Source organism: Musca autumnalis, unplaced genomic scaffold (genome assembly GCF_047663935.1).
Source record: "Musca autumnalis isolate F117 unplaced genomic scaffold, ASM4766393v1 scaffold_2, whole genome shotgun sequence".
NCBI lineage: Eukaryota > Metazoa > Arthropoda > Insecta > Diptera > Muscidae > Musca > Musca autumnalis.
In genome coordinates this window covers 127,326,366-127,348,550 of record NW_027411755.1, presented here as the reverse complement: position 1 = coordinate 127,348,550, position 22,185 = coordinate 127,326,366, and the positions used below count along the sequence as shown (strand labels likewise).

The 22,185-nt window shown below is 36.3% G+C and overlaps 1 protein-coding gene across 3 annotated transcripts in view; it reads left to right on the top strand.

Moving 5' to 3' along the window:
• papi (tudor and KH domain containing protein papi) overlaps positions 1 to 22,185 on the top strand; it is a 61,847-nt gene that overhangs the window by 37,282 nt on the left and 2,380 nt on the right. For 2 of the 3 annotated variants that reach the window (XM_073969282.1, XM_073969281.1), the window contains exons 2-3: positions 18,912 to 19,321; positions 19,395 to 20,219. In XM_073969282.1, the coding sequence (XP_073825383.1) occupies positions 18,996 to 19,321; positions 19,395 to 20,219 (1,151 nt within the window). In that variant the 5' untranslated portion in view covers positions 18,912 to 18,995. The remainder of the gene's footprint in view (positions 1 to 18,911; positions 19,322 to 19,394; positions 20,220 to 22,185) is intronic. The other variant, XM_073969283.1, reaches the window with a different exon arrangement.

Sequence of the window (22,185 nt, the reverse complement as noted above, 5' to 3'; positions counted from 1 at the left end):
ACATCTCGATTTTTTCACACTCCCGCTTTTCCATCTCTCTGTTTTTCCTGCGGAAAAGACGTTTCTCCTCTCTCCTTTTCTCCCTGTATTTCTCTCGTGCGCTACGCGTTGCTACGGATTGTAAAATAGCCTTATATGCCGCATTTTTCTCTTCGGTGGCAGCACGAAACTCCTGATCATACCATGGATTCCTTGGTGGAGGCCTCTGGTATCCAAGTATGGATTTTGCGGCTGTTTGCATGGAGTGGGCAATGCTTTGCCATTGCGCTGATATGTTATCGGGATGAGGAGTGCTTTGATTAAGCAATTGGGCTAGTTGAGTGGAATATGCTGTGGCTATCTGTTGTGATTGCAGCTTACCGATGTCTAACTTTCGTGTTGTGTCTGTTCGTATTTTGTTTGCCACGTTTAAGCGGGTGCGTACCTTTGCTGCAACAAGGTAGTGGTCCGAATCAATGTTTGCGCCTCGGAACGATCGTACATCCAACACGCTCGATGAATGTCTTCCATCTATCACAACATGATCAATTTGATTTCTAGTTTTCTGATCTGGAGACAGCCAGGTGCCCTTATGAATATCGAGATGATTAAATCTGGTACTGCTAACTACCATGTTTTTTGCAGCTGCAAAGTCTATCAGCCTCATACCATTGTCAGATGTTTCACTGTGGAGGCTGAATTTTCCGACTGTTGGGCCAAAGATATTCTCCTTTCCAATTTTGGCATTAAAATCGCCTAGAATGATTTTAATGTCATGGGCAGGGCAACGGTCATATGTTTCTTCTAAGCGCTCGTAAAATATATCTTTGGTCTGTTCGTCCTTTTCTTCAGTGGGAGCATGAGCGCAAATAAAGCTGATGTTGAAGAATTTAGCTTTTATTCGAATTGCAGCAAGTCTTTCATTCACTGGAGTGAAGCTAGATACCAGATGTTTTAGTCTCCGACTAACTACAAATCCGCAACCAAACTCATGCTTTACGTCATGGCAGCTATAATACAGTGCGTCACCTTTAGGTGTTGTTGTGACGCCTTTCCCAGTCCATCGTATTTCCTGTATGGCAGTAATATCGGCCTTGTACTTTTCAAGTACGTCTGCCAATGCGAAGAGTGCACCTTCTCTATAAAGAGTGCGAACATTCCAGGTACAGATTCGCAGATCATGGTCCTTAAAACTTTTGCGAGGTTCGTCAACATTAGAGGGGGTTGTTTTCCTTTTCTATCGTTTTTTCATAGTATGCTGTTTTTTCTAGGGGAGGGTTACTAACCCGACGCCCAAACCCAAGTTTTTAACGTTCTTATGGGAGAACGCGCGGCACATGTTAGCTCACTACCTTTAACGGGTGTTAAAGGCAGTTCCCCAGGTGACACCACGGGGAGGTCAGTGTCCACTTGAGATGAAAGAGGGACCAAGATAAATCCTGGGCTTTGCCATGTTAAAACCGGTCAGGACCGTTGCTTGGTATCTTCCATCCCCTACGTCATCCTTATAAATAAAACACTGTAACTTAATTTTTTTAATTATTTTTTATTTATACCCTACAGAAAGATTTTTGTTCCGTTTCACACTTAATACCCAAATAAATTTTGTCCGATTGTTCGTTGCCAGTGATCCTTCGGGATTCCATTCAATCGCCATTCTGATTATGCTATGAACATTTTTTTCCTGAGGTGTAGCCAAACCATTTCATACGTTTAATCTGCTTTAGTGTGAGTTCCTGGTTCGTTATGTGTTGGTGTTTGGCCAGAATTTCCTGCATATGATCCTGAGAAATTTGTTTATGAATACCTGTAGCTTTTGCGTAATGGTTTCACTGCCGTATAGCAGAATCGATTTCGATATTTTAAGCTTGGTTTTCCTGGATATATGTATATATGAGCTTTTCCATACACCTTATAGTCATCCGAATGCTGCTCTCGCTTGTTTAGCCTATTGATTACGTCCGTTTCTGCATCACCAATCGTTATTACAGTGCTTCCTAGATAGCAGAAGCTATCGACGTATTCAATTGCTTGGCCTTTTAGCATGATGTCTTCTAATTTTGATTGCCTGTTGGATATCTTGTGAAAAAGAAGACAGATATCATCCGCATAACCAAAGTCTTCAGTTGTCGTGTGAGACAGACTCCATGTTAGGTCTCTTCTCTTAGAGCAGATTTCATTCATTATTTCATATTGGTGCCACAGGGAATCGTTGCTTTACTCCCGCATTGGTGAGAAACTGTTGGCTGATGTTGTTGCCTTTGTGAAGAACTGAGAGTTCTGCATCCTCGTACATCGTTCTTATTATTCGGATTATTTTCTGAGATACTCCCTTTTTGATCAATGCTTCCAATGTGGCAGTTCGACTGATGGTGTCGAAAGCTTTTTTGAAATCGATGAACAGTAGATACATTGGGGGTGCACCATTCTATAGATTGTTCTTTTATGACTCGTAGAGTGTTGGCCTGGTCTACACAGCTTATATTTGGTCTGAAGCCAGCCTATTCATCTCATCTCTCTTGTATGGCTAGAATTTTGTATATGATGATGTACCAATCGTTCAAGTCGCCATATTTGGGTAACTTTATAACAATGTCTGTTAAACCGAGATCTGCATTCGTAAGAGAAACAATGTCTCTCTAGTTCGAATGCTTTCTATACACTGTTTTATTAAAAGTAAAAATGTTCTTAATAACTAAAAAGTAAAATATGACTTAACATAACGTAGACTAGTGTGCAGAATTGAAAGGGAGAGTGCACATACAGTATGCAAAACTCATATTCGAACACCCTTAAAAAATGAGTAAAATCGTTATTTATAGCAGATATTGCTAAAACAAGTGTATTCATTTATTGGATCGAGAATATTTAAGAATAATTTACATGAAACAAAAATCTATTTTAACTAGTTCCATCATTTAAGGGTAGATGGCGTTCAGAGTCGAAGCAAAATTCGTATTTGAACACCTTAAGGCAATACACTTTTGCTTTTTTGAAGCAATTTTTCCAGGTAAAATGCTACTTTTTTTCAGTAAGTGGTCTAAATAGGTATTGAAGCAGACTCGCTACAAATTTTATTTCAGTCGGCAGCATAGTTTGTCAGGATACTTTGTAATATTTTCCAACAAAAAAAAAATCCGAAAGTAGCTCAAGGTGTGGTCTTTCAGATAAAAACAAAATCTTTTAAAAAAATTGGTAGAGTTCATCAAAAATGTTTTTTTCCTTCTCAATAAGTGGTTATAACCCCTTAAAAAGCAGACGCATAATGATAACTAATATTTTTGTATTAAAGATTTTAAATGGTAATATATCGTCAGACTTCCTTATTTATTGTATTAGATTAAATGTAGAAACTATCTACTCTTATATACTGACTTTCATCGTACAAATTATTTATCATGTGAACCTGCGTAATGACTTCAATTCTTTGCATGATAATATAGACATTGATATGAACATTAACATTGTTGTACTCTTATGTTTGAGTAAAAGATTTAGTTGTGCTTTTATGTTGTAAATAAAAGACTTATTGATAAATTAACAAACTTAAGCAAGATTTATTCTGTTTAATTCTGGAAACTGAAAATACGTTACAATTAGTTGATGTGCGTGTTACTACTTGTGGTGTAATACAATGACTGTGTTGTCTGAATGACTGAAAGAGACTGACTGAGTGAGAAAGAGTATAGCATGAGGGTAGCAACCCAGCTAACAATTTTTTCCGAGGGCTCTGATTTCCGATTTTTTTCCGAAATTTTCTGAATATTTTTTAGATATTTGTCGATTTCTCTAATATTTTTCTAGACATTGTACCGATTTTCTAAAACTTTTTTTTAAGAATCTCTGCACATTTTCTGTAGAACCTTAAGAATCTCGTTCCGAATTCGTTCCGATTTCTAATCGATTTTCTAAGGGATCTTTTTGTTCGATTGTTGTCGAAAAACAAAGTGATTTTTTATAAAATTCGCATATACAGTTTTTGAATTGTTTTAATATAAATGCAACATATAATAGTTCAAGCTAGTGTTGATAGCTTTAACATACTCGTGCACATTCTTCTGCTATTAATCACAATATTAATCACAAAATGATAACAACAGGGAAAATCATGAAATTAGAATCATCCATAAATAGCGCATTAAAAGAGAATTGTTTCTGAGTTGGGGATTTGTTCTGTGTTGTGTGTCAATATCAAAGGCGTCAGCTGCCAAGAATTTCATCAGATTTTTTCCAGAAAATCTAATCTTTTCTTCGAATTTTTCCAGAATTTCTTTCCGAATTCGGACCGATTTTCTTCAAAAAATCTAAATTTTCCACCGAATTTTCCAGAATTTTTTTCCGAATTCGGACCGAATTCGTTGCGAAACTCTAATATTTTGTTAGAATTTTCTTAGAAAATTCTTTCCGATTTCGGTGGACACGTCCATACAACTTTTGTACCGAATTCGGAAAGAATTCGGCATCAGAATCGCCAACTTGTGCAGAGATTCTGACCGAATTCGCAAAGAATTCGGAAAAAAATGTTAGCTGGGAAGTGTGTGTGTATGTATGTGTGCATGCATAATAACAATGATGCCTACCCAGCAAACACAATGTCGGACGTCCGACACGTCTGCTCAAAGTCGGAAGTTTTTTCCGACGCGTCTGACCGACTTCGGTCCGAACTCTGTCCGACTAGTCTGACGAACTTCTTCCGCCATCTCTCTCTCTGAAGGGATTTTTTCTATTTTCTCTTGTGCTGCTTTGGCAAAATTCAGTGTAAATAAGCGGAGAGAAAGGAATTGTACATATTGCGCTAGCACATTGTGGACAAATTGTAAATATGTAATTGTTGATGTGCCGACGTTGATGAAGTACGAACGAAAAAATGAGTGCTCGGGTTTTAATTTCCGTATCGGAGAACAAATTTGGTTTATTTTTTGTTGTGCGTGTCGATGCATGATAGTGTTTGAAGATCATTCATAGTGAACCGTTGTATACATATTTATTTATATGAAGTTAATGAAAGCAAAGACTTTCTTCGTCAAACTTCAACACTATTCCGTGGAAAGTCATATCTTTTACATATACAGTCGGACCTCGATTATCCGTTATGGTCGGGACCGGAGGCATTACGGATAATCGATTTTTCCGGTTAATGGAGGCAATGCTTTTATGCAGTTTTTGAACATATTTTTAGGTAAAAATGGCATAATATTGTAAATTAATATGAAAATCTGCAATTTTTATAAAATTTGTTACGGTAATCCACCAAATTTTAGAAGAATACATAATATCATCATCATCAGATTCATATGAATTGACTTTGTCCCATGGGTTTTGTGATACCATAAATACACAAATTGTGTAATACGGGAGAATTTCGAGTTTTCGTTTGTTTACCTTTTGTTTGCTTAATCAAATTAATTGGAAAGTCTGTTTTTACTCCCTGGTAATGAGGTTTATAACGGAAAATGGAAGAAATGCAAAAAGTCCAAGATTTCTTTTCTATCACGGATAATGGAGGTTCCCGGATAATCGATTCACGGATAATCGAGGTTCAACTGTATTGCCAAAGTTAAGTTTTTATATTAATTTTTACATGTGAATACAAATATTTTATATATTAATAACAATTGTTTTACATATTTCACAGATCCTGTTGATGAATTTGTTGTTCTTCAATGTTTTTCCTACCAAGTGGCGCACGATTATTTAACAGCCTAAGATGATATTAAAACCTTTAATATGTTTATAGTAGATGAACAAACATTTAAGTGCAAGGATTTTAACCTTTCATGAATTAACGTTTTAAAATAAAAAAATACAAATTCTGTTCGAATGATGGTAAATAAATCAGAAATTCATAAGATAGTTCATCGTCCAATACTTCCGAATTCCATAAGATTTTACTTCCGAATTAGGACCGATATATGTCCGAACATCGGTTAAAAAATCAGAAATTCATACGATGGTTCATCAGAATTCGGACCTAATTCGGTCCGAAAGTCTGCAAAAACTTCCGACTTTCATCCGAATTTCGGTCAGAGAACACGTCAACCACGCCATATGACTTTCGGTCAGAGTTCGGACCGAATTCGCATCCGAACTCGGATGTTTCTTCCGACTTTCGGATCGAATTCGGTCCGAATTCGGATGCTTCTTCCGATTTTGGTTTGCTGGGTAGTTTCTGATTGTTTACAGTGGAACCCTAACAAACATCATTACATCTCGACTAATTTCTTTCTTGAACATATAAGTTGTTAATCTTGACTTATTATATAAATATGCTAACCGGCTATTGAAAAATTATAATCCGTAGCTGGGATTCAATGATCACTTAGCATCCAACATTATTCGGGTCATCGTGGTGGGGTCGCCCCTACGGTCGGTGGCATTGGGAACGTTTGAAAAAAAAGAAATGTAGAAATGTTGAAAATAAGGAAACCACACCTCAAAATATTGGAAGGTGTGGATTTGGCTTGCTCCTAAAGACAATTTTCCCCATTTTGGAAAATACGCAATCTTTGCAAATTTCCAGAGAAAGAAGTAGCGATTTCTCGGAATCTATAATAGATATTGTGTTCATTAAGATTAGGATTGTTGTCTTAGGAAACAGTTTCAATAAATTACCATAGCGTTTACACGAAGTGAGCTTTTTTATTTTTCCTCAGGTACTAAATTTTAGTGAAACTCCAACTTTAGTGGACTAGAACTTTTAGGGAACAGCATAAATTATGCCTGAGAGTATCCTTTTTCAGCCCATATATACTTTTGTACCGTTATAAGTTTGTTTTTCCAAAAATTCATGTAACACCGCGAAATATTCGTCGTAGACCCCCATGTGGAATGACAAAATTCATATCTCGAAGAGATAAAGCGATTTTAACTTTTCCCTTAGCCCCAATAAGTAAATTCTTCATGATGGGATCTCTCAAATAAAATTTGGGCAAATATAGTAACACATATTCACACAGTTGCTGTTGACCAATCGAACTAAAACTTTGCACGCTTCTCAGATTTGAATGACAGTACATGAATATGAAACCAAAACCAATATGGGTCCATTTTTTCCTATAGCGGTACCATCCTATTTTAAGTGGTTTGAGGATTTTATCTTCAGTTTTAGCTCGAATTTGGGGTTCCCAATGGTACAGAAACTTTCCCAACAAAAATTGTGGACATAGGTCCAGGTTTTGGTATAGTCCCCATATAGCAAGTAGTAGCAGTGGAAAAAGGTTTGGTTTGTTTCGCAAACACTTTCGTCGGAGTTGTGTTAGGTTGCCAAAGAAAAACTTCTCATTGAAGTTTTTTCTTTGTTCACCTTTATACTTCGAGCTGACGATTGATGTTTGGGTATAAAAAGTTTCTTGTTGAAGAAGTTATTGAAAAATAACTTCGGTGGAGATTATCCACAAACAAGAAACAAGGGAACTGATGAGATCCAGTGGCGTGGATCGAAACTAGTCTTCCCTGCCTTACCTCTTGGCGAACAATGCCAAACTTTTTCCACTAATAAATTAGTTGTTTTAAAATAAACAAGTAAGAAAAGCGTTAAGTTCGGCCGGGCCGAACTTTTTATACCCTCCACCACGAACAGTATTGAAGTGAATTCCAAAAATTCCGAAAATTGGGAGATATCGTCCTATGGGGCTATATGAGGTCGTTGACTTATATCGACAAATTTCAGGTGGAAAATTGTATACCCTTAACGAAGACTAACTACCAAATTTCAATCATTGTGGTGGGATATTGATGTCACAACCTTCAAAATACCGAAAATCAGGAGGTACCGTTCTATGGGGGCTATATGAGGGCGTGGACCTATACCTACAAATTTCTGGGAGAAAGTTTTGTACCCCCAAAGAAGACTAAATACCAAACTTCAGCCATTTCGGTGTGATAATGAGGCTAAAACCTTCAAAATACCGAAAGTCGGGAGCTATCGTCCTATGGGGACTATATCAAAACTGGACCTATGTAAACATTTTATGGTAGCCTTTGGAAACACAAAATACAAAGTTACAACCGATTCTGTGGTCAAATGGGACTAATACATTCAAAATATCGTAAAGTGACGCGTACTATATACGGGGTGTTATATGGGGGCTATACCAAAACGTGGACCTATATAAACAAACTTTGGTAGAAATATATTTTAGCCTCTGAAAACAGATAATACCAAATTACAACCGATTCGGTGGTCAAATGGGACAAATATCTTAAAAATTCCTTAAAACGACGACGCGTCACGCGTCAATTTGTATGGGGGCTATACGAAAACGTGGACCTACATTTCCCGCTTTCAATACCAAAAGTCCTACGTACATATAATAGATTTTAGCAAAATTTCATCCAACTACTTCAATCCGTTCGGACGCTAGAGTGATTTCCACAGACAGACAGACGGTCGGACATGGCCAAAATATAAGATAATTAGGAACAGTTTTCGACATTTTAAACATTTCTAGACGAATTAATATTTTAATATTAAAATTAATATTTTTCGAACTGATTACATCTACTCTTATTTTCTCGAAGACTAGCAATATCTTAAGAAACAACTTTAATTAGTTTCTATGTTAAAATCCAATATTTTCGTATAAATCTTACGTTTTTAATTATTCCCTAAATCATGCTTGCCTCTGAAAGGATATCGTTATCGAGGACACGTGTACTTTCAAAAAAGTTATTAGAGAGGTTTGAGGTAGGAGGTAGAGGTAAAAAAAAAACGCCACAATGCTTCTAATTGAGGTTGTTTATATTTTTATGGTTGCATTTTCTTAAATTAATAGTGAGTTTATTTCCCAATGAGAAAAGCAATAACAGTACGCGAATAATTATCCAAACATTCTTAAAAATTCTGAGAAAAAATGTTTTTTATTGCATTTTTGTTTGTAGCAATATGAACTCACCTAATTTTGGTTGTTCCTATACTTTACTTAATAACATACTGACCACTTAATGATATTCCGTTTGCTTTTATTATTAAGACAGCCTTGAGATTTTTAACGTTTGTTTATTTTTGTTTCCCTCGTGTTTTTATTTGCAATATGACTTCATAAACAATTGAAATGTATAGGGGATTTTTTCTTGTCAAATAAATACGTGATGTGAATGAAAATGGTGTCAAAAAACCCGAATTTCCCAAAACAAAAAAAAAACTGTAATGATGAATAACATATTTTTATCACAGTGACTCTTCACTTATTAAAAAAGTATCTTCTAAAACTCCACGTACATACAGATACTAAGTGATCCTCTTATTGTTCGGTAAAATTACGACCTAGATCTCGAGTTGCCTACGCTTTCTAAGCAAATACTAATTTACTTTAATTTAATAATGTAAAAATTCTATTTTTTGAAGTTCCAAATGTATTGAATTTGAATTTGGCGCCTAAAAATGTATGTTTATAGTATAGAGTTTTTATAATTGTTATCTCAGATTTCTGGCATTTATTACGCGAGACAATTATCTTACCTTGATAAGGTTCTACTTGAATTAAAAATATAAAAAATGAATGAATTGTATGAAGCACATACCAACATAAATCTCTATTTGTCTTCTTTTTAATCAAATAAATAAATACCCAAATATACTTCTATTTGCAATAATGTATATATACAAATTTATGTGCAAATAATACTCTTCAAAAGAAATTGTACAGCACACCGCATTTCTCTTTTCCAGTGTAGTATTTATTGAACATTTATGAAACGTTAGTGTGAATCGTATTTTCTGCCGGTTAGAGATTTGTTGTTCAATAAATTTTAACACTGAATGTATGTATACTTTGTATGAATACATACATATGTACGTATATCGCGGTTATTTTAATCTATTTATACCCTACACCACTATGTGGGGAGGGTATTATAAGTTGGTTTTGGCCAAAAAGTTTGTAACGCATCGAAATAATGGTCGTAGACCCATACTTATATATATCAAAATGAATGTCTCGACGAGCTGAGTCGATCTGGCTATGTGTGTCCGTCCGTCAGTCCGTCCGTCCGTCCGTCTGTCCGTCTGTCCGTCTGTCCATCTAAACCTTGTAATCACGCTACAGGCCGCAATTTTGATCGGATCGTCACGAAATTTTGGATGTTGATGAGGGTCCCGGAGGGGAAGAAGCCTATTGATTTTGGTGATGGTCGGATAATTTTTAGGGGTCGGAAAGGGCAAAAAACTTAAGTGGATAAAAAGACAACGTTTTTTTCCATAGCCAATATCTCAGCTTCTATAAGGGGTATACCAAAAGCAAAACCTGACAATAAAAGCAGAAAATATCACCTTTCTAATGATGTAAAGTAGGTGCTCGTAGGTGATCAAACAACGAAGATATCGCAATAGTAGCAATTAAAACCCCAATTTTCATTTTTGCGATTTTAATTATATTGACAAATATCACAGCTTTGGTTGAAAATTTTCCAAAAGCAAAGCCTGACTATGAAAGTAGAAGATCCCGTCTTTACAATGATGCAAACTAGGTCGGCGTAGGTAACCAAATAACGGAGATATCGCAATAGTCGGTAATACATCCCATTTTTCTATTTTTTAGAAATCACGCTACAGGTCACAATATTGATCGGATCGTCAAGAAAATTTCAGGGTTAATGGGGGTCTCACAGATGAAGAAGCATATTGATTTTGGTGATGGTCGGATAATATTTAGGGGTCGGAATGGGCAAACACTTATTTGGAGAAAAGTCAACATTTTGTTTCAAAGCCAATATCTCTGTTTCTTTAAGAGGTATATCAAAAGCAAAACCTGATAAGGAAAGTAGAAAATATCACCTTTACAACGGTGTAAAGGAGGTTGTCGTAGGTGGTCAAATATCAAAGATATGGCAATAGCCGATAATGCATCCCATTTTCCGATTTTTTTGTAATCACGCTACAGGTCGCAATTTTGATCGGATGGTCACGAAATTTTGGGGGTTAATGGGGGTCCCACAGAGGAAGAAGCCTACTGATTTTAATGATGGTCGGATAATATTCAAGGGTCGGAATGGGCAAAAACTTATTTGGAGAAAAGGTCTACGTTTTATTTCAAAGCCAAAATCTCTGTTTCTTTAAGAGGTATATCAAAAGCAAAACCTGCCAAGGAAAGTAGAAAATATCACCTTTACAACGATGTAAAGTAGGTTGTCGTAGCTACTCAAACAACAGAGATATCGCAATAGTCGGTAATGCATCCCATTTTCCGATTTGTTTGTAATCACGCTACAGGTCGCAATTTTAATCGGATCGTCACGAATTTTTTGGGAGTTGATGCGGGTCCCACATTGGAAGAAGCCTATTGATTTTGGTGATAGCCGGATAATATTTAATGGGGAAAAACTCATTTGGAGACAAATTCTTTGTGAATATATTGGCTTCTAGTAGGGGTATTCCAACGACAAAGCCTGTCAATGGAAGAAGAAAATATTACCTTTACATTGGTGTAAAGCAGTTGGCGAAGGTGGTCAAACAAGGGAGAACCCACAATAGTCGGTAATGCATCCAATTCTTCCATTTTTTTGCAATCAAGCTACAGGTCGTAATTTTGATCGGATGGTCACGAAATTTTGGTTGCTTATGGGGGTCCCTGAGACAAAGAGGCATATTATTTTTGGTGGTAGTCGGTTTATATTTCCTAAAAGAAATGTTTACCAGTGAAAAGCTTATGCACAGGGGTAGTGGTGTAGGGTATCACATGGTCGGCCCCGTCCCGACTATAGCCTTTGCTCACTTGTTTTAATATTGATTACTTTTTATTATTTTTGTACTTTTCTCCTCACCAAACAACACATTTGACAACATGTCGCTTTCATTTCGAAACAAACATGACCTTCATCAATTGGAATTTGAACTTGAAAGAAGGGAAATTATTAACAATATGTTCTGTTGTTCGCAATATTTATTTTTAAATATTTGCTACAAATTTTTGTTGAAACACTTTGTAAAATTTTTATTTTCCGCATGTATTGGAAATTTTTTATATTTTTTCTCTTTGCTTTTTCGTTAATTATGGTGATTAGAGAAAACTAACTTATAACATTGATAAGATTACAGCAAATGGCATTTTCTGCTGACGGTATTTTGTGGACATATTCTGTTTTTATTTTTGTACTTCATGTGAAGAAATTTAAATTTGATTAGGGTACATAATAATACTGACAATTTGAATTCTTTAAACTTTCAAGTTTATGACCATTCTTTTTAGCAATTTGAAAGGGTATATGAGTGTATAATATTTGATACATACTATTATATAGAGGATAGAAAGAAACGAAAAAAAATCTGTAGTATTAAAATGTTACAAATTTAGATGGTTCTTTATATACGTAATTGTTGAAAAAACATCACAGAAGGGACCATTGAGACTTTACAAAACGTTTATTTCAAAAATTTCCTATATTTTACATATTATCTCTCCAAATTTGATTAACATGCCTTAATATATTATCTTTAACTTTTTTTCATAGAAGCCTGACATTGCCTTACTACGTGTATCACGCGTTGGTATACTTTTGTAACGGGGGTATCATTATTAATTCCAACAAATGAAAGGAAGGCTTACTTGCTTAGATCAAAGTCCCATCTGTTGAGCAATATTATTCTTATTATTATTTCAAAACGGATGTTATCTGTTTTGTTTATGACAGCATCAAGGTAAATGAAGTCATTAACACTCCTATATATTTTTAGTTTTCAATTTTCACGGTCCGAGTATTCTGGACATCTTGGACATTAATACCATCAATTTTGCCTTATTGCCGTTTTCTGCCAATCAAACTTTTGCAGCCTTTTTCTCAATTCTTATTTGATCCATTATGACAATGGAATTTCCGTAGGAAAATAACATGATTTCTTTAGATTATAGTGCACCACTTCTGTCATGGTCGTATAACGTCGTTTAGAAATGAATCTGGCATATCATTAAGTTATTATATTATTATTATTATTTATTAATAGATTTTCACTTAACATATTTACATAATATTTTAATACTATAATCTATATAATCTATATTAGGCTAGCATAATGCTGTAAGCCATTACACGATAATTCTATTTATAACTGCAGTTTAATAAGTTGCAAAATTTATATGATTACATATTTCAATGTAGAAAGCATGTTGTTCATTCATTATTTAAGAGTTAAATTCATTTATTATTAGAGATCTATATCTTATACAATCTTCTAGATAATTATATAGAGATACGTTATTGAAGCCATTTAGTATTTTACAAACTTCATTTAGAGTGAGGATATTTTGGCCAAAATATTTGAGTCTGAAACCTCTGTATATGGGACAGACACCAATAAAATGTAAAGTGTCTTCAGGAATATTCATGTTGCATATGGGACAATTTACATTATTGTAATTTCCAAAACATCTGGCGTTTAGATTAAGTAATCCACATCTTGCCTTAATTATTAAACTGACCGCTCTTGCTGTAAGTTTGGTTGTATGTAGTGGAGGCAAGTTATAATTCAATAGACGGTACAAATCATGATGTTGTGAGTTTAATGCATTTGTAAAGAAATCTTGGCGTTCTTTGGTAACAAGTAGTTCTATAATTTCTTTTGAATATAAACAAATTGGTAAACTGCTATCAAGAGGAGAGTAGTTCAGATTAGAGCAGATATTAGTCCAATCATTTGCCCAGCTTATTTTTTGAGTTATGATTGCCTCAGCCAAAATTCGAGGAAGTCTTTGCTGGTTAAGCCCTAGTACTTTATTTATATAATCGAAATGAAGTTTTAATGTGGAGATAAATAGTGTACTCCAACCAGTTTCGATATAAAGAACATAGTTCGGTGTATTGTCTGGGAGGAACAGAGTCTTCTTGATGAAGAAACGAAATAGCTTTTCAACTTCATCATATCGTTTGCAACCCCAAATTTGAGCAGCATAAAACATTATAGACTTTGAGCAAGCATCAAATATTTTTAACTTATTAACTTGTGAGATTTGTTTATGTGAAATATACTTAGACCATGTAGCGTTAATTGCTATCTTTGAAGATGAAAGTTTATTTTGTATGTGTTTGTTGAAAGATAGGTTAAAGGATAAATCTACTCCAAGATATTTGTAGTTATTAACTATTTCAATTTCCTCGTCGCCAAAGTGCCATTGAAGGCTCCTAGATATTCTTCCACTTTTACGGAAAATCATCACTTTTGATTTAGAAAGGTTGACTTTTAAACTCCACAATTCACAATAATTCCTTAGTACATCTATCATTTCTTGAAGTTCTTTAGGGGTATTTGACAATATAACGATGTCGTCTGCATATAATAAAATTTTTATATTTGTGTTTGCCACATTTACACCGTGCGGAAGAATATTAGGTAAATCATTTAAAAACAACGAAAACAATAATGGGCTGAGAATACAACCTTGCCTTACACCAGATTCCACAGGAAAAACATCTGAAAAGTTGTTTCCATCCCATATCATGCTATGTGAGTTTGTGTATATAGACTGTAAAATTCTGACGATTTTAGACGATAATCCTATGCTTGAGAGCTTATAGAACAAACTGTTCCTTGGGATTAAGTCAAAGGCCGAAGAGAAATCGACAAAGAAAACGTACGTACGATTGTTTTTGAGATTGTTGAGATTTACAATACTGGTTAGATTGAATATATTGTCAACCGTGGAATATCCCTTTCGAAAACCGGCTTGGAATTCATTTAACACATTATTTCTGTTAACCCATTCGGAAACTCTATTTAGTAAAATGGTACAGAAGATTTTACATAAGGTATTTATGAGGGATAGTCCTCTATAATTAGTGGCCATGTTCGGATCGCCTTTTTTAAATAGTGGTATCAGTATTGAACTCTTGAAAGATAGTGGAATATCCTCGCGAAGAAATATTCTATTGAATAGTGTTAGTAAAGAGTTACGCAAACATGTGGGTGCAAATTTATAGTATTCATATGGGATACCATCTTCGCCAGGAGATTTGTTCAATTTCAGGTTCCTCAAAACTGTGTGAAGTTCCCATATTTCCAATGGGGAATCCAGAATAGGGTCAATCCAGTAAGGTTGGCACCAAATTATTTTTTGAGCATCATCTGTGCTTAGTAACAATGTTTCAAAATGAGACTTGAAATCATTGGCATTTAGTGTACTTTTAGGAATGACATTACGATTTTTCAAGGAATTGGAAAGATTCCACCAATCTTTGCTACAACTTACTGAATCCAACCGTTTTAGATTTTTATTGTATGATTCTAACTTTTTCTTTTTACAGATGTTTTGAAATTTAGCTCTTGATATGTAATATCTTGTTCTATTTGTAGGGCTATGGTTTTCTCTGTATAACTTTAAGTTTTTACGCATAACTGTTCTCAGGCGGTAGCAGCTCCAGTCGAACCAGATCTGTTTAGGTTCAAAGAACTTTTTACTACAGGGTTTAACATATGCAAGTTTTACTGTTTCTGTCACCGATTTTACCATGTAGTCCACAGATGCGTTATTTTGGAATGGTTGTTCATTAAAAATTGTTTCAAGATTCTGTTTGTATTGGTCATTGTACTTATGTTTCCAATATAGTCTTTCTAGATTTCTCTGGGGATTTTGATTATGTATGTAAAGAGGAATCTTGATATTAAGACATAATGGCATATGGTCAGAGAAAGGTTCAGAACCTATCTGGAAGTTATTGATGTAGTTTAGAAAATTCAATGAACAAAAACAGTAGTCTATAACTGAACTACCCATAACTCCACAGAAACTGTAATCTCCATTCTCGTCTCCCATTGCTCTGCCGTTAACAATGATTCCACCAATATCTTCCACAATGTTTAATAGTTTTCTACCTTGTGCATTAATAGTTTTGTCTTTAGATGATCTGCGTTCTTTAATAAGAGGTAGATCGCGTAAGATGTTTTGATCTAAAATCTGCTCTTCACCAATACGTGCGTTGAAATCTCCAATAATGCAGTAATTATTTGGGCTAAGACTTTGTAAAAAGGCTTCAAACTTCTCAACATCATTTTTCCAACTTGTACAATTTAAGTATACTGGTATAAAATAAAACAATTTACCATTAAAAATGGCAGACAGTAAGATAAACTCGTGAATTTTTACAAATTTCAAATTAAATTTCTCTTTTATATCTTTTTTATAACCAAACAAACAACCACCCTTAGCTCGACCAGCTCTGTATATTTTTCTAGCATCAACCCATTGAATGCAGTAGTTGTGGAAGAAAGGTGAAAACTTGTTTTGCTTATTTTGCTCAACATGAGTTTCGAATAGGAAAAATATTTCAAATTTATTCAAATAAGTGATAAAGTTGCCATAGTTTAAGGAGTTTTGTAAATTAGCAACATTGTAAGATACTAAATGGCATAGTTCGTACTGCTATTGTGACTTATTTCTAACAGTTTGTTCATTAAATGTAATATCATAAGTCTGTCTGGTTACTTTTCCAGCAAGAACTTTCTCAGAGAGTATGGAGTTTTTATTCTCTTTTGCTAGAAAATTATAAAAAGTAAACAGACACCTTCCCAGCAAAAACCAGCAAGCAATCTGCTTACTTGCCAAAACAGAACAATTTGTCAAAAATGTGTATTTTATTAAAAATAAAAACGAAAATGACCCAAAATGGATTTTTCAACATCGCAACTTTGTTCTACAAAAAAATAATACAATTGGACTTGCTATTTCCGCAATAAAATTGTTTTTTATATTCACGTACATAAATCAACGAAAAATTAAAAACAGATGATTGATTGTTTTCAGGAAGAAGAAGAGTTGCAAATGTTTGCTAGAAGAAATTTGTCCAGCAAGAATTTGCAAACTCTCAATGAAGGAACTGTCAAAATGTCTCTCTCGAATCGCTCACTTTTGCTGGTTTTTTGTGTTAACAGACGACTTCCAGCAACAATTGGTACAAATTGTTACAAATTTTAGGGTAACCAGACAAACCTATTATCGCCTCAATATTTAAAATTTACTTGAATTTATAATACAGGAGCAAAAAAGAATAAGAATAAGAAAAACGTGATTAGGAAAAACTCGCTATGCTATTAGCGTTTAGTTTGGTGTTTAACCTCTTGACTGCTGAACATCTCGAGTTTCTCCTAATCACGTTTTTGTTATTCTTATTCTTTTTTGTTTTGTGAAAATACACTTCTCTCTACTTTTTCTCACGCGTGTTTCATACACAGCCCTTCTGCAATCAAGGAGAGCTCACTAGTTTATGGTCCATGACTTGAGAGCCTTTATTGCCGCCTGACGATCGACATATGCATTTAGGTCACGAGTCCTCAGAGGTCGGCTTCAAGTCCTCTAACCAACTCTGCTGTTGTCCTGATAGCAAGAATCTCCGCTTGAAATACGGTACAGCTGTCGTTAAGGTTATATGAGTGTTTGCTTAGAGGATTTTCGCATACACCAGAGCCAGTGTTTTCCTCCATCTTTGATCATTCCTGATTTATAGCCAAACCGTCCAGAGGAGAATTAACTTTAGCCCAAATGTCTCTTCTTAGAATAATTACTGAATTTGAACCAAGCCTAAAACTCAACTTGTGCATCAATTAAGTTTAATACCTTCGCATGTCCAATCTGTAAAACTCAAAACGTTCCTAACTCTCTGAGTCTATAAGCCATCCTCGCAGCTTGAAACTGGCCCAGGATGTTTAAAAAATACATAATAATGTCATTGATGCCAAGATGCTCGACGACAGGGAAATTGTCATTCCAGCCGTTTTTGAAACGTTGGATAATCATATATATGTGTGGTTGATGCCAGTCGTTTGTGGAATTCAGAAATAAGAAATCTAAGACCCATTATGTGAAACAGATAATTTCCCAAGGTGGGATGATTTCTCTGGAACTGTTTAACCTCTAACTTTCTGAATTCCACAACCTCCAGAGATCGCAATGTATGCGAATGATTGTACTATCATGGCGTCGGGTCCTATCGTCGATTTCAGGATCCACCTGAAAATATTGTTCGATAGTGTCCTGATTCCGACCACTAACTATATCCGAAGATATTGGGTGTAACGCTCGATAGCTTGTTTAAGTCGTATGCGCAAGCCACAGCTATTTGTGACAAAATGAGAAGTAGGAACAAGGTCAGCACAACAAAATGTTGCCGATGTCGCAGCAAAATAACGCCAGATTCCAAGGCAAAAACGAGTTCAATTAAGATCCTGATGATTGATGCAGCCGTCCACATTCGTATACAACACGATACATTTGTTAAACTTCCTAACTACACTCGCTCATCTGTCTCCTGATTCTTTATGGACGTAGCCAGTTAAGGTTGCAGAATTTTTAAATCTAGACACAGACGAATCAGAACCAGATAGCTGAAAAAAGATATGTGAACGAACATATTTGCGTTGCTACAACATCAAGATAAACCGCTATCGGAACAATGAACGCTTTCTTTCGGCAAGTAAGGAAGTTGAGGGAAGTATTCTTCTGTTATGTGTCGTGTTTGAAGCTCCTCAAGGGTACCTCCCCCACTAGTGTTCAACATTTTTGTTTAGGGTCAATTCGAGGGCTTTTTGTAAATTTTAATCGACGGTATTCCTCGTAACCGATATTATTTTTTTCGTGGACAAGTCAATACTTCCTGATATAACGTCCCAAAGCTTTAAATTATACGGTGACCAAATGAAATAACTGGTAATCGAAAAGAATGACTCCCAAAATAAGACCCACTTCGAAACACTTTTTGCTTTTAATTCAAGTCCATATATTGTTCGGCAGTTCATACGTCAAAATTCTGAAAACTTCCTAAATACACATTTTTTTTTAGGGAAAAAAGAGTTTCAATTCACACAGGCTGAGGGTATATCTCCTTCTTTTTTTACCTGTTCATTACTCTATTCGCCATGTTCCATTTAAATTGATCATTCAAAACTATTGTTGTACCTTTGTATTCTTTGAACATAATATCCTAATCGTTCTTTATTCTTTTAATTCTTTCAGGTTATTAGCTGTTGTAAAAAATTGTGCGACTTCCTATCTTTAAGAATTCAAATATTATAATTTGGACAAAATACTACAGACACAATGTTTCGCAATACACCATTGGGCAATACACCTACCTATAAGCTTATATTAGGCTTTGGTCTCTGTACACTGGGTGGTGCCATGCTATATGCCTACTTTAAGCAACGTGACGAAGATGACGAAGATCAAAGGCAGGACAACAAGAGAAATAATTCACAAAAACCCAAAGCCATTGGCAGACAAAGTTCACAAACAGCAAAACAGGCACAAAAAGACGTAAAGATTGAATTTAAAATAGCCAATGAACATGTTGCCCTAATAGCGGGAAGACAAGGAGCCAACCTTAAATGCATACAGGATAAAACTCAAACAACAATACATTTTCGGTAAGACATACAAACAAGAAGATTCTCAGGTTGTGGAACAAATTAAAGTAATCGTTTTTAATTTCCTTTTCAGAGACAAAGATGATACCCACAAACTATGTGAAATTTCCGGCTATCCAGATAATGTAAAAGAAGCCCGTTCCATTTTATTAAAGGAAATCGAACGTTCACCCATTGTCAAAGAAGAAATCTACGTACCACAAAGTGTTTGTGGCAAAATAATGGGTCGTTGCGGTGAAGCAATGCAAGAAATATGTCGCATCTCCTTGGCCAAGGTGTCAGTCGATGCTGGAGTTCGTAGCTCGAATAGCAGACGCATTACCATTACCGGTAATCGTCAGCAAGTTAATATTGCTCGTAAAATGATTGAAGATAAAATCGAAGAAGATGAAAATCTACGCCGGGCCGTTGAAGAGGTGGAACAAAAACGTGAACCAAGACGTTCGCCAGCGAATAGCGTCAACTCCAGCCTGTACTCGTCACAAACATCGTTAAGTTCCCATTTGCCACCACGTGAAAAACTTATGGCCGCCCGCAATGATGATAAACCCATGGAGGTGTATGTTTCAGCAATTGCATCACCAGCCAAATTTTGGGTACAACTTATTGGACCACAGACCAAGAAATTAGATGATTTGGTAGCCAATATGACAGCGTATTATAGTAATGCTGACAATCGAGCAATGCATCAAATTCGTGAACCATATTTGGGACAGATTGTGGCAACGGTCTTTAAACATGACAATAAATGGTATCGTGCGGAAGTTGTTGGTATCCTACCCAATCAATACAATCCCAATGAGGTTGTGTTGGATTTGTACTTTGTGGATTATGGCGATAGTGAATATGTCTTACCTCATGAGATTTTTGAACTGCGTACGGATTTTCTTACATTGAGGTATGTATGGATGTTTGTTTCATGGTTGGTTTGGGCAGGGAAGATGAAAAGGTACAGTGGGTTGTTGTTGTAACAGTGTTTATTATTGTATGTTTGTGTGTTTGTTCTTCTGCTCAATGGCTCTGGGTCTATCTCCAGTTTCAGGAATGTGGCTGTTTCGATGGGATGTAACCACAGATCCACTGAAGTTAGATGAGTAGGTTTGGCAGGGCAGTTGAAAAGGTGCAATGTGTTTTGCGGGACATGCCGCATGCTGGGCAGATGTTTTGCACGGTGCCATCGATCTTTGCGACTGCAATATCCCGAGCGTAGTTGAGCCTCAACTACTCTGGTTTGCCGTGGTAGCTGACGCTCCTCAGGTGCGATAGATGGTGGATGTACTCCGAGGACTTTATGGCTGTAGATTTAGTGTCGGATATTTGCATATTCCTCGCGTAAGATCAGTCAAATAGGAGTTCAACCTTTCACAAATGTCGTTAGGGAAGGTACTTGACGCCAAGATCGTACAATCGTCCGCATACGTTATGATCTCAATGCCATCTGGAGGGGGCGGAATACAGGAGAGGTACAGGTTAAACAATTCCGGAGATATCACCCCATCTTGGGGAACTCCTTGTTTCACTTTGCGGGGCTTGGATTTCTTATTCCTGAATTCCACGTACGACTGGCGTCCACACATGTAGTTGATCATCCAACTTTTCAAACTTGACTGGGGGGTTGTCTGCTCAATGTCCTCAAACAGCGTGGATAAGTCAAGTCAAAGGCTTTTGATAAGTCAAGTCAAAAGTCAAAGGCTTTTGATAAGTCAAACACCACCATCACTGTCTTATCGCACGACTTGTTCTGCTTGAGTCCTTGACTAATATGTATGGTGATGGCGTGTAGCGCTGTTGTCGTGCTGTGTTTACAGTACCCATGCTGATGATCGGCAACTTGATAGCCATTTCTAATGCTGGGGACGATTTAAGTCTCAAGAGTCTTTGATGGCATCCTTGACTGGCTTCAGTAACGAGCCCACCCTGCCCATTTTCCAGATTCGGGCACGATGTGGGTGACTAGCGACAGGATTAGAACTTTGGTGAGATACTCGACTCCAGGCACATTCAGCCGTTTCAGCATTACCATGGAGATTCCATCCGGGCCCAACGCTTTGGATGATTTAGCGTTTCTGATGACATTCACAACATCATCCATTGTAAATTGTGGTGGTTCATCCTAATCTTATGCGACGTAGTACTATTCTCTTCGCCCAGCGATTTCCGGAATGCTCGACAAATTCTTCGGATCAGTCAGCGTAACGTCGCCAAACGTAACTCAGGTCATATCTTCATTCTTTCCATGGTTCGAGAGTGACTTAACCGTTGTCCAAAATTCACTTATTCCGGTTCCAATGTTGCAACACTTCAGATGATCCTAGCCGCTTGGGCTCACCAACGAACCCATTAACTTCCAGTGTCAGCTCACTAACTCTAGCGTCACTAAAATTGGTCGTCTCTGCTGGGAATATTTCGGGTATTCGACCAGCAGGTATGTTGCAGCAGTAATGCTGTGTCAAAACGTCATTTCTGCTACCCGTACATCAGAAGGGTTGGACAGATCGTTGAAGCTGTGATTAGTGAACTCTCTGAAACTAGGCCAATTAGCTTTTACATGTTTGATGAAAGTGCGGCGTTCAGGAATAATAAAATCGAGCGGTCTGCTGATGGAGACAATTATGTGGAGATGGTCTACCCAAAAGAAACGACGGGTTGCCAGGTGATGTAATTTGTCAGACCAAGTGGACACAATGGTTATGCCTCTCTCTATCTCTCTCTGCTAATTCTGGTAGGGGCGTCCTCATTGACTGTGCAAAACGCTATCAATCTGCTCAACCAGCACTGTACCCCTCCGGTCGTTTCCGAGGACCGAATGCCACAAATCATGATGAGCATTTAAAGCCCCCAAAACCTTCCAAAAGCGGGCTAAT